The sequence below is a fragment of the Onychomys torridus genome, chromosome 8 (assembly GCF_903995425.1).
Source record: "Onychomys torridus chromosome 8, mOncTor1.1, whole genome shotgun sequence".
In the NCBI taxonomy this organism is placed as follows: Eukaryota; Metazoa; Chordata; class Mammalia; order Rodentia; family Cricetidae; genus Onychomys; species Onychomys torridus.
The window spans coordinates 4,617,165-4,631,136 of NC_050450.1; the positions used below are offsets into that span (position 1 = coordinate 4,617,165).

Sequence of the window (13,972 nt, forward strand, 5' to 3'; positions counted from 1 at the left end):
CCTCTAGGATTCCAAGAACAAAGGAAATGGCCCAGCTTCTAATCACGTCCAAAGTACCTGCTCTATGGAGTTTGGCAGCTGCAGAGCACAAAGCAACTAACAAGATTTGATACCCCAAAGAGCATCTGTAACACAAAATGCAAAAATAACAAAAAGCACCAAGTGTAACTGAGTAACAATGTCCACCAGAAAAGAGGCTGAAGTCATGAGGACAACTGTAGACAAGATACCAGAGGTGGCAGCTTGGAAGCATAGGGCAGGGAACACTAACAAAGGGCAGGGCTGCAGCAGGAGAGCCCAGTTTGACACCTGTAGGTAGTCACAGCCTCAGGAAGGCAGAGACCAACCAACCATAAGCACTGTCAGGCAGCAGGGATCTCATAATAAGGACACCAGAAAAGGATATCCTCCCAGCATGGGGCCTGGGGAAAAGGCCCTGCAGCTTCCTGGTGACAGCAGAAAAAGCTGGTCACATTTCCAAGTGAGAAACAAGGAAGGAAAGCAGATGACTTTGGGAGGTAAGACCACGCTCCTACTCCAAGGAGCCCAAGAGAAAGCACACAGGCTCTGGAAGCAGTCTAAGACACCTGTGTATACACAGCCCCCTTTCCTCAACAACAGGGAAAGTGGGCTGGCAGCACACCATCTACACTGGTAAGAATCCCTGGGCCCACACCAATCCCAGACTGTCACTGGGGCCAGAAACACTACAGCCAGCTTCCTGCCACCCAGTAGATTAGAGTCTTAAAGACTTTTACTTTGTTTTGCTTGATTTTGTATATGTGAATTTTTGGGGGGGAAGGGGGATGTTAGAAAACGGACACCAAGGCCTTCCGTAAACTAGCTAAGTGCTCTATTACTGAGCTGCACCCCAACCCAAAGGGTCTCCTGTCCCAGGCAGAGAAGTGGAGAAGCAGCACCATCTGCTCTAATAGGAAAGGCAGAGTCACCAGTCTAAATACATTGACAGTTCCCTAGATCTGGTTGAAAATGTTCCCCCACACTCCTCCACTGCTGGTGGGAATGCAAACTTGTACAACCACTGTGGAAGTCAGTATGGCGGTTTCTCAGAAAATCGATCTACCTCAACACCAGCCACACCACTCTTGGGCATATACCCAAGGAATGCTCAATCACACCACAAAGACACATGCTCAACTATGTTCATAGCAGTAATATAGCCAGAACCTGGAAACAACAGATGCCTGTCAACTAAAGAATGGATTAAGAAAATGTAGTACAAGCTGGGCAGTGGTGTCACACACCTTTAATCCCAGCACTTGGGAGGCAGAGGCAGAGGCAGGCGGATCTCTGTATCTCTGTGAGTTCAAGGCCAGCCTGGTCTACAGAGCGAGATCCAGGAAAGATGCAAAACTACACCCTGTCTCGAAGAAAAAAAAAAAAAAGAAAGAAAGAAAGAAAGAAAGAAAGAAAGAAAGAAAGAAAGAAAGAAAGAAAAATGTGGTACATATACACAATGGAGTACTATTCAGCAGAGAAAAACAATGACAGCATTAAATTTGCAGGCAAATGGATGGAACTAGAACATATCATCCTGAGTGAGGTAACCCAACCCAGAAGGACAAACATGGTATGTACTCACTCATAAGTGGATACTAGATGTAAAGCAAAGAACAATCAGACTGCAACCCACGGAACCAGGGAGGCTATATAGCAGGGGGACCCTAGGATGACTATGGCTTATAGTAAGTTTTGGTTTTACTCAATTACTGGGCAAGCCTCAGTGAAACATTTCACTATTAGCATAAAAATTTGTACTGTATCAAGCTGGTAATAGAAAAAAAAATGTCCCCCCAAAGTTTACAAGCCCCAGAAAACTTACTTCAAACATGGCTTTCAAGGAGGTAACCAAGTTAGGATAGGGTCACACTGACAACACCAGGTTCCCATGGGCCTTTACTGCTGATCAGGACAGTGACAACTCAGGATGCTCAGAACTGGACCAGTCCCCAAGGTGTCACAGTACTAGGTGATTGCTGAGACCCCTACTGCCCTAAGGACAGGACTCAGACTCAACACCTTAGCCATCCCACTGGTCCAGTCTCTAAGGTCTCTCCTTTCCTCTGCCTTCAGCCTGGTCCAAGTGCACATAGCACCTCTCTCTCACCCAGACAAATGTATGATCCCCAGTTCATCTCCCCAGGGCCACTAAGGCTCCTAAGAGTACCTTCCTGACAAAACCAGAGCTTTCCTCAATCAGGTCAGGTCATGACCCTGCCTGGGCTTCCAACCCACCAGATTAAGTCCAATGCCGTCAAGGTTCCCCAGTATGGCATCTAATGCTATCATGTTTCCTCAGGAGTGAGCATAACAGCAGCTCCTAAGAGCCTTCCTCAGCCACCTAGACTCCCTCTTTCCTCATCACCCTCCCTGGGTCATTTCAGGGACACACAGCTGATCTGTCTGCCCTATCCCCATGTTGGGTGATATGAATACAACTTTATTTGTTTGTTTTTGTTTTTAAGACAGAGTTTCTCTGTGTAGCCCTGGCTGTCCTGGAACTCACTCTGTAGACCAGGTTAGCCTTGAACTCACAGAGATCTGCCTGCCTCTGCCTAACAAGTGTTAGGATTAAAGGTAAGAATGATTTTCATTTTGCCCATTAAAAAAAAAAAAAAAAAAAGACAAAAAACTGCCAGGTGGTGATGCATGCCTTTAATCCCAGCACTCAGGAGGCAGAGGCAAGCAAATCTCTGAGTTGGAGGCCAGCCTGATCTACAGAGTAACTTCCAGGACAGTCAGGGCTACACAGAGAAACCCTATCTCAAAAAACAAAAAACAAGGCCAGGCGGTGCATATGCCTTTAATCCCAGCACTCGGGAGGCAGAGGCAGGCAGATATCTGTGAGTTCAAGGCCATCCTGGTCTACAGAGCGAAATCCAGGGAAAGGCACAAAGCTACACAGAGAAACCCTGTCTTGAAAAACAAAAACAAAAACAAAAAGAACCCGGATGATACCCAGAATTGTGAAGAAGCATTTTCTTCTGCACAGTGTGGCTAGAAGTTTAAAATGTATAACAGTTTTGAAGGGCAGTTAGTTGGCCAGAAGCTATGAAAATTGATAATGCACCTTCTTCTGACCCACAGTCCTAGAATACTCAAGAAAATGTGCAGGGGGCTATTTCTGCACTTCTGCGGCAAATGGCAAATGACAGAGGAATCAGTATGGCTCAGCCACAAAGATAGACTCAAGAACAATGGTGGCTCAGTGGGTAAAGTCACTTGCCACTAACCCCAGCACCCTGAGTTGGATCTCTAGAACCTGCATGGTGGGAACTGACTCCCACAAGCTGTGCTCTGACCCTGTGCCCGAGCATGTGCACTCACACAGATATATCTACATACTTGCACATATACTAACAAGTAAAAACCATCCTTTCTAAAAGACAGACAGTCTCGGGGCTGGAGAGATGGCACAATGGTTAAGAGCACTGGCTGCTCTTCCAGAGGACCTGGGTTCAATTCCCAGCAACCACATGGTGGCTCACAACCATCTGTAATGAGATCTGGTGCCCTCTTCTGGCCTGCAGGGACACATGCAGACAGAATACTGTATACATAATAAATAAATAAATCTTAAATCTCACAGAAAAGGCTGTGCCTTCTGTACTGATATCCTGGAGACTCGCCAGCACCTTGCAAAGCACACAAAGCAAGCTACAGATGAATCACCCACTCTGATCAAACTCAAAAGAAAGCATAGACACCCAGGCATGGAGGCTAATACAGTACTCCTATGAGTGAGAATACTGCCTGAGCTACAAAACAAGACCCTGTCTTGAGCAAACAAAGATGTACAATGGTGTACATTCACAGGAGACTAGTACCAAGACTCCATAAATACTCCAATCTCAAATGATGTAGCATGTGAATGAACCTATTTGAACCCTCTCACCAACTTTAAACCATTTCTAGACTGTTTGCTACCTATTATAATATAAATGCTATACAAGTAATTATTATCTGATACTGTTTAGGAAACAGTGACAAGAAAATTTGTATAGATATTCAATACAGATAAAATTTTTCCACAGATACTTCTTTTTGAGCATGGTTCACTGAATGCAAGAACACAGAATCTGCAAATACAGAGGGCCAACTGTCCATGTGTACACAGAGAGCAAGGACTGTCATCCCAGGCCCCGTGAACAGTTCCCCTCTGAGGACACAAAAACTGCAAAGACAAAGCCAAGGCAGGGGACAGTTCCATGGCAACAAGTACCTGCATGGCCACCTACCTCTCCATTGCTGGGATTGGTCCCATACTTCTTAATCCATGGAACAATGTTCCTGATGGGAGAGAACAGAAAGGGTCACCAGGGACTAGAGAGATGGCTCAGCAGTTAAGGGCACGTGGTGCTCTTGCAGTGGACCCAAGCTCCCAGCACCCACACGACACAGCAATAACAACTATCTGTAACTCCAGATCCAGAGAATGCAATGTGCTCTCCCAGCTCCTACAAGTACTACACAAATGTGGTGCACAGACAGAAATGCAGGCAAAACATCTACTCACATAAAATAAAAATAAATCTTAAAAAAAAAATGTCACCAGTAGGTGCTGCCAGTGACAGCACCCGAGCCTCAGGGCTGCTCCTGGTGAGTGTAAGGCAGGCTGTACATGTGGATACATGTGTTTCCATATACATTCAGTGACTGGGGATTTTCTGGTGCTGGAGTCTGAACACATGCCTGTGCGCATGGACTGTGCTTTTCCACTGAGCTCCACTTAGCGTTTGCATGAGTTTGACTGCAGTTGCATATAAAAAAGAACTTTAACTAGGCAAAGGGACAAACAAATGTTAGCATGTCTATACAGCAAAATACTAGGTCAGCATCAAAAATTATACTTGCAGCCACGCATGATGGTGAGCTACCCACTATGTAAGCCTAGCTACTTATAAGAGGAAGGCAGGAAATCACTTGAGCCCAGGAATTCAACACCAGCCAGGGCAACACAGTGAGAACCCTGCCCCCCAAAAAATCTGTGTGCAGGGCCCAGAAGGCATAAACATTCATAGTAATGATCCTGAACAGTGAGCTCTTTTTATGGTAAAATGTTCTATTCAAGTATTTTACATTTCTTCTAAATTTTAGAAAGTATTTTAGAATCTAAAAACAAGCTTGAAATATAAAACAAAGATAACATATGTTGGAACATAAAATAGGGTATAATGCTTCCGACTATAATGCTGGGAACTAGGCACCTTCATTACAGCCCTGCTTTCACCAAGCAGAGAGTATCCAGCACATTGCTGTTCCACATCAAGAACTGACACATGGGGCAGAAGGACTCATCTCCATCCCAAGTAGTGGCAACAGCATCTGCCAGCTAATACTGCCTGCCAGAGGTCACAGAGCACTTCTGCCAGGTCTCCGAAGACCTGGCTGTCCCTCTCAATTCCCAAAGAGGCTCGCCTACACCTCATGAGATTTCTAGGGACAAGACTGTCCCTGCTTGGAACCACAAACTCAACATCTCTTCCTCTAATAGGTGTCAACAATCCTGTAATATTTGTTAAATCAAATTAAAGACAGTCCTGGGGGACAGCTCAGTGGGTAAAGAACCTTCTATGCAAGCACAAGGCCCATGTAAAAGCCAGACAAGACAGCACAAGTCTATAACTTTAACAGACTCTGGGGGCTTGCTGGTCAGCCAGTCTAGTGAAACAGCAAGTCCCAAGTTCACTGACAAGGTCCTGTCTCAAAAACATAAGGTGGCGAACAACAGAGAAAGACCCCTGAGGTCTGGCCTCCACACACACATGCACCTGAACACAACTGCACACACACAAACACCACATACTCGGGCACGGACACACACACACACACACACACACACACACACACACACACACACACAAAGAAATGTAAAAATTCAAGAGGAAACTCACAGCAAATCGAAGACAACACCTTCAGGAGTGCAGACCGGGTAGACAAAAGGCTGCAAAGAGAGACTGAAAAGGGCAGACATTCCTGGTCAGCTTTTGGGCACACTGAGCATACTACAGTTCCTACAGCCTTCCCAACAGTTCCAAGCATGCTCTGCCACTGACACCATACCACTAGGGATAAGGTGTCATCCCAACAGATCCTTAGCACTTGGTGCAGAGGCAGCCAAGCTTCTTTCAAGCCCACTTCATGTTGTGAAAGGTTTTGTTGTCAGATTCAAGTAAAAAAGAGGCCCCCGGTGGTGGCCTTGAGGAAGCAAGACTGAATTCCCTCTCCAGACCCTTGCAGAGCAGGCAGACCAAACTTTCATCAAAGAACCACCCACCCATCCCAAGGTCTGATGAGGCTACCATGGTCTGCAGTGCCCACACCACACTCTACTGTGTGCTGGGAACGTGACTGAGGAAAAACCGGAATCCTTGGGAATTCCTGAAGCACAGGGGTGAAAGGTCCACAGCAGCCTCAACTACTGTAACCATCCCACACTGCCTGCTGGTGGACAGCCCATGCCGCTGCTTCCTTTCCTGAGATGGCCTCATGCCTTGAAATCCAGCACCCAGGAGGCAGAGCAGGTGGATCCTCCTCATTATTGGCCAGCCTGGTCTACACAGTGAATCCCAGGTCCGCCAGAAACCAGAATAGCATATAGACCCTATCTTAAAAACAAAACAAAACACTTTTGGCAAAGTGACAGTGGCACACTCCTAAACCCCAGCAGAGGCAGGGGGGTCTCTGTGAGTTCAAGGCCAGCCTGGTTGGTCTACACAGTGATTTTGTGGTTAAAAGGGACAAGTAGAATCAGAGGCCTAGAACCAAGATAGACCTCTCAAAAACAGGTCTAAACCAGATAACATTCATTCCAACAAGGCTGACAGACAGGGAAAGAATGAAAGAGGAAGACTCTCTGCCCAGGACACCTTACTGGTTCACCCTGCCTATGCAGGTGCTGCTGCACTTCTGTTAGCACAGCACAGGGCTGCCTGAGGGGCAGCTGCAGGGAGGCCCCACTTCTGGCAGAAAACAACTCTGTCCAGGCCTTCCTGCTCTGTGGTCTGCCCCTTCCCATGCTGCAGCCCTCCTCCCTTCCCCCTGCACTATGACACTGTGGTCTGTCTGTCTGTCCCCTCCCATGCTGCAGCCCTCCTCCCTTCCCCCCTGCACTGTGACAAATGGCTGACAGGCCCTAATTGGGTCACCAGACCTTCAGAATTAGAATTTGGAGGCAAGGCACCAAGATGCCAGACTGCCCTACCTTTACAGTATCCCTCCCTCCCCACCTTTCCCTGAGAGGAACAGTATGTGAGATGGCTGGGTTCTAGACATGCTTCCACAGTATTCCCTCAGTCCAGACACCAGTGTGCCCCAAAGCAATACTTGATAGCTTTCCATCTAGGTTACTCTCCCTCCCTACCAGTACCTGAGTCCCCAGGGAAGGAAAGGGCCTATCAGAATCGTCACTATTGCTGATGCTACAACAACTTACAATCTGGAACAAGAACAGAGACAGAGCAACACAGACACACTGAAGTCAGACCGTCTGGGTCACGACTCAGCAGTGCTACGTTCTTGATGGGACACCAGGGCACATGCTCCTCTTGAGGGTACACCAGGGCACATGTTCCTCTTGAGGCGCTCACCCTCTCAATACGCTTAGCAACAGGGTCTACTCAAACTCAAAAGCAAAACTGGTAAACCCAGACACAATAACCAGAAAAATACCCATGCACTGTCCTCATGGCTGGATCCACTTTCTCCCAGCTCAAGTTATCTAGAAAGGCACAGAGAAAACCCTGAATGCATCTCAAAGGGTCAAGTTCACACACACAGTACATGGTGAGCCCCCCAAACTGAAATGCTCCAAATTCTAACTTTCTGAGTTTCAGGCGTCAAAAAGTTGTGGATTTGTGGATATTTTAAATTTTGGATTTTTTCAGATCAAGGATGATTGGCTGTCTATGCAAAAGTCAGTGCAAAAATACTCCAGATGCAAGTAAGGTAGCCTGTAATTCTAATACTTGGGAGGTAGAAACAGGAGAATTAGGAGTTCAAGGCCAGCCCAAGCTATAGAATTAAAAGATCCTATCTTAAAACACACACACATTTGGAGAAATGATAATCAAAAGAAGCCTTGTAAAAGTCTTACCTACAGTGGTCAAAAGGTAAGCGGCGAAAACTTGTCTGTGTGATATCTGTTTAAATAAAAATAAAAACCAGAAAGCTTATTTGGAAAATATTTCATCTCTGTGTACCTATCACTAAAACTACATTACTATGGATTAAATTTTTGGTTGCTGTTGTTTTAAGAGGTAAAAGTACACATGTTGTGTGTTGCCAGACATCAAAACCAGGGCCTTATATATGCTACGTGCTTAGGTGCATCACTGCACCACTCCAGGGATTCAATGCCTCTTCTGGCCTCCAGGGACACCAGACACAAACATAGTACACATGTACATGCAAACTTAACACTCATAAATATAATAAATGAATCTTTAAAAAGGAAAACATGAACCCACAAGTGGTTCCCATGCCTCTAAGTAATCCCAGTACTCAAGAAGCTGACATAGGAGACTCAAGTTCAAGGTTTACCTGAGCTACACAGTATAGACTAGCCTGAGCTACAGAGCAAAATAAAACAAAACAAGTCAGAGGGCCAGCAAGCTGGCTCAGTGGGTAAAGGCTCTTGCCATGTAAGCCTGACCACCTGAGTTCAATTTCTGGAACCCACAAGCAGGTTTCAAGACAGCCAAATCCATAAAGTTGTCCTCTGACTTCCACGTGTACACCAATAAATACTTACACCTGCACATACACCATATACACAACAATAAAATTCTACATTTTTCAAAAAAATACTTAACAGTCACTGTAGGACCAGGCGGTGGTGGCATACACCTTTAATCCCAGCACTCGGGAGGCAGAGCCAGGTGGATCTCTGTGAGTTCGAGGCCAGCCTGGGCTACCAAGGTGCAAAGCTACACAGAGAAACCCTGTCTCAAAACACAAAAAACAAACAAAAAAGAAAAAAAAAAAAAGAGTGACTGTAGGTGTACTCAGTGGTGGAGCATTTGCTTAGCATAAGCAAGGCCCTGGATTTGATCTCTGGCATTTTGAAATTTAGAGATAGAAGAAAAAAACACACATTCCTGGGCTGGAGACATACCTCAGTCATAAAGCATTTGCCTAGCATGAACAAGGCAGCAGGCTCAAAAGCAGGCATCTTCAAATGGGCTGAACAATTTGAAGAATTTTTTTAATACATAGAATTTTTAAAATAATTTATTTTTATTTTATGTATGTTGGTGTTTTATAGGCACATATGTCTGTGTGAGGGTGTCCAATCCCCTGGAACTGGAGTTACAGACAGTTGCAAGCTGCCATATGGGTACTGGGGATTGAACCTGGGTCGTTTGGAAGAGCAATAGGTGCTCTTAACCACTGAGCCACCTCTCTAGCCCCATTACAGAACTTTTTGTTTTTGTTTTTTTCTTTGTGTAGTTTTGGATCCTGTCCTGGATCTCTCTCTGTAGCCCAGGCTGGCCTTGAACTCACAGAGATCCGCCTGGCTCTGCCTCCCCAGTTCTGGGATTAAAGACGTGCGCCCCTACCACCACCCAGCCCCATCACAGAACTTTTTAAAATTTATTTTATTATACATAAATAAATAAAATATATAATAATATATATACATATATTTTTTTTCAAGACAGGGTTTCTCTGTGTAACAGCCCTAGCTGTCCTGGAATTCACTCTGTAGCCCAGCCCAGGCTGCCCTCCAACTCAGAGATCCACCTGCCTCTGTGTCCTGAGCACTGGGATTAAAGGCGTGTACCACTATACTCAGCCTGGCTGAGCTTTTTTTTTTTTTTTTTTTGTGGTGGCACATGCCTTTAATCCCAGCACTCAGGACGCAGAGGCAGGAGGATCTCTGTGAGTTCGAGGCCACTGGCTGAACTTTTTTAAAGCACATATTCTTTACTAACATTACAACTGTGACTGTAACTGTGACTGGGCACAGAGGCTCACGCCTATAATCCTAGCATTAGGTGAGGTAGAAACAGACGGATCTTGAGTTCAAAGCCAGACTGAGCTACATAATAAGACTGTCTTAAAAAAAAATATGGGGGCTGGAGAGATGGCTTAGTGGTAAGAGCACTGGCTGTTCTTCCAGAGGTCCTGAGTTCAATTCCCAGCACTCATATGACAGCTCACAACTATCTGAACTCCAGTTCCATGGGATCCTCACACAGACATACATGCAGGCAAAATACCAATGCACATAAAATAAATTTTAAAAAAATATGACTATGTCCTTTTTTCTACAGCCTTGGCAACTTTGGGAACTATCGTTCCTGTTTTCCTCCTCTAAAGGAAGACTTTATAGCACTTCCTAAAGACAAAGCCATTTTAAATTATATTTTTAAAAACACTCCATTAAAGATAAGTATACTATGTTGAGTATATGTACTCTTTTGTGGACTCTGTACTCAGCCTTGTTATACACTGTAATGTCAGTGTTCTGGTTCTTATCCATTGTTCTGGATCACTACATGCATTCCTCAGAAACACCAGCATCCTTACCTGGCTTCCTGCCACCATAGAAGTGAGTGTACTCAGCGCAGGTGATGTACCTAAGGAAGACAGAGTGTGTTACTAGTTCCCTTCATGGAAAGGACAGAGGCTGTAGAAATATCATGACAGAACTGCCACTCCCTTAACAACTGTCCATGAAACATCTGCAGAGTGTCAGACACATAACAATAAGCACAACAGAAAGATAAGGAGACAACTGGATTTATAGAAGATCTGACAATGAGAAAGAGCTAGACAGGACAGCACACTGAGACTGGGGCAGGAAAAGCTGAATGTGCCCCAGAAAGGACATACTAGAGAAACGTGTAATGAGGTGTGTGGCAGCAGATAGAGAAGCAAGGACTGAGTCACACAAAGTACTCTATATTTGCCCTAAGTGTGGTGGGAAGCCGCTGGATGGTTTTGAGCAGGAACCAGACATGACCTAACATAGCTCTGGTTGCCGTGTGCATGTTTCTACTGGTGTGTAAGGCTGAGAATTGTCTTCTGTCTATGTATGGTACAATAGGGACTTACTCTGTAACCACTGGCATTGGATGGGAACAGAGCAGGCTTAAGGTGTGAAAATTATCAAGAGTTCCCTTTCAGGCATACTAATTCTGAGAGTGCTATTGAGTAAACAGTTGACTTAAGTACAATAGGGATTCGACTACTAGACCAGGCCACCCACTGAGAACCAGAAATGAAGGGGATACCCATGAAGTCTAGGACAAGGGAAGGAAGCCCAGCAAAGAGGAACATGAAAAGAGAGGTCATTGACTCAGATAAAAACAAAGTGTATATAAGATCCCACTACGGGCCGGCTTCGGAAAGCGAAGAAGCCCAAGGACTGAGAGGCGGGCAACACACAAGTCAAAGGCATCCTTGCAAGCACTTTGGGGAGAACATCTGACTACAACAGTTTCGAGAGACAAGCGCAGAAAATGGAGAGGAACACGGAGCATGGCCCGCTAGTCTTAAACCGTCGCCTGTGTTAGGCTGACAGGAGAGAGCTAGGACGAAGTGGGCCTGGCTGTGTCGGGCAGACAACCAAGGCAGAGGCAGAAAGGGCGGCGGTAGGGGCAAACCCCAGAAGTGAACCAGTCCGGTGGCCGCGGAGGCCGCGCGAGGGACGATATCGCGCCTGCAAGAACTGAGGCTTTCGGGAGGAGATGACCTTCAGGATGGCGACGAGCTGAGACGAAAGGTGCTGCCCAACTTACATCTTGTCCTTCTGGTGTTGTCGCTTCCCCATGGCGGCGACAAGCCAAAGGCAACACCAGTAGACGATGAGACTCTGGAACCTCCGCTTTCTCGACTACTTCCGGAGTTCGGCTCACTCGGTCCCGGAAGTTGGAATAAGGCATTCTGGGAACTGTGGTTTCCAGGTGCCCAGAGTGCTTGCTAGGCGCGGCCTCCCTGCGAGGCTGAGGCTTGCTGGATGAGTAGAACCCACATTTCCTGTCTCTCGCGAAACTGCGTTTCGACTTCTCAGAGACTTCTCTGTGCACTGCTTGGTTACTTGCCCAACTCATGCTATGTCAGCCAGATCCTCTCAGACCTGCCCTCCCTTGTATCTAAAGCCTCTTGCCCTTTCTCCTGGACCAGTGCCTGCGAAGGTGTGTTCACCCCACAGTTTACGCACCTCCTATTCTTTGCTCTCCTTCGGCCCCAAGTTCTCCAAGCCCATCAGGTGGCAGGTGATAAAGCCCTCGGGTCCAGTCCCATATATCTCCTCTAGTAGATCGTTCCCTGAGGTCCTTGTTCTGGCTTGTTTCTGCCTAAGGATGCAGAGGACTGAGGGGTATAGTAAGCACAAACGGCTGAGTTTCCTTTTTAAAGTAAGAGTGTGGTCAGTTATGTGCCATGGCACCACATGTGTGGAGCTCAGAGGACAAGATTCAGGAGTTGGTTCTCCTTGCCAGCCTTGTGCTGCAGGTACTTTTACCTGTGAAGCTTGAAGCCATCTCTCCAAGCCTAAGCTTGTGGCTTTTATTTATTTTTTATGTGCATTGGTGTTTTGCCTGCATGTATGTCTGTGTGAGGGTGTCAGATCTCCTATGGGTGATGAGAATTGAACCTGGCCCTTTGTGAGAGCATCCAGTGCTCCTAACTGCTGAGGCTCTCTCCAGCCCCCTATGCTTGTGGCTTTAAACACCGCTTATATGCTGACTCCCAAAGCAAACTACATGGCGAGTTCTTGTCTACATGTCTGACCAAAGCATTCTCAATTTCCCTGTCCTCTCTAGCAGATCTCCACTTTCAGGCTAAAGGATGTGCTCCACACCCTCTATCCTGACCTCCAACTGTTAGGTCTCAAACTCTGGGACACACAGCTGAGGTGCCTATTTAACATAGGGATGCTGGCCACCAGGTTTTCCCTACCTGTCACAGGGGCCTCCTGGCTAGCATGCCCTGTCCCCTACCCCAAACTTCTCCAGCCCAGGGGCTGGGCTGCCCTTCCCAATATAGTTCCACCATTTTGGTTACCTGGCCTTTTCATCTGCTCTCTTTGAGCCTCCTGACTGCTGCACCTGGTTCCCCTCTCCTCCTCCACTTCTTGTATGGTTCAGGGTCATGTCCACTATGGACCCTCCCAGGTGTCTCTGCCTCTGGCTATGCTCTCCCTTTCATCTACAGTAAACTTTCTCCTTCACCATACCTAGGAGCAGTCATGTTCTCTTCCTTTTTTTTTCCTCTTTTTATTCACTACCCTGATAAGATGTTCAACCGGCCAAATTCCTATGTAACCAAGAAACCATTCCTCCTTGCCAGCGGTGGTGGCGCACGCCTTTAATCCCAGCACTTGGAAGGCAGAGCCAGACGGATCTCTGTGCTAGCCTGGGCTACAGAGCGAGTTCCAGGACAGGCTCCAAAGCTACACAGAGAAACCCTGTCTCAAAAAACTAAACCATTCCTCCTGTGTTTAGGACTATTCTCTCAAACCCTGCTTTAGTGAGTTGACTGTGTCTGAAAGGAAACAAATCTTATTCAACCAAAAAACTTGGGTGATGGTCTTTACTCTCATTCGGTGGGATTAACAAGGACCACCTGCTCAAAGAAAGTCCCCTGTGCCTCTGCTCATGTGACACCCACCACCCAGAGCTAGTCCCCTGTGCTTCTGCTCATGTCATGGCTTCTGGCTTCCAAATAAATCTGACCTCAAAAAATCTTTTAACCCAGCATGGTGGCACACACCTTTAATCCCAGCACTCAGGAGGCAGAGGCTAAAAGATCTCTGTGAGTTCAAGTTCTGCCTGGTCTACAGAGTGAGTTATAGCCAATCAGGGATATACAGTGAGACCTTGTCTAAAAAGAAGAGAAAAGAAGGAAGAAGAAGAAGAAGAAGAAGAAGAAGAAGAAGAAGAAGAAGAAGAAGAAGGAGAGGGAGGAGGAGGAGGAGGAGGAGGAGGAGGAGGAGGAGGAA

General features: G+C 46.4%; 1 protein-coding gene across 1 annotated transcript in view; it reads right to left on the reverse strand.

Annotated features, from left to right (window-relative positions):
- The window catches only part of Ppil2 (peptidylprolyl isomerase like 2), a 29,959-nt gene extending 18,069 nt beyond the window's left edge, over positions 1–11,890 (reverse strand). Inside the window, 5 exon segments of the mRNA XM_036196995.1 lie at positions 4,260–4,311; positions 5,916–5,978; positions 8,117–8,162; positions 10,555–10,604; positions 11,769–11,890. Of these exon segments, the coding sequence (XP_036052888.1) occupies positions 4,260–4,311; positions 5,916–5,978; positions 8,117–8,162; positions 10,555–10,604; positions 11,769–11,800 (243 nt within the window). The 5' untranslated portion in view covers positions 11,801–11,890.
- Between the last annotated feature and the right edge of the window lie 2,082 nt (positions 11,891–13,972).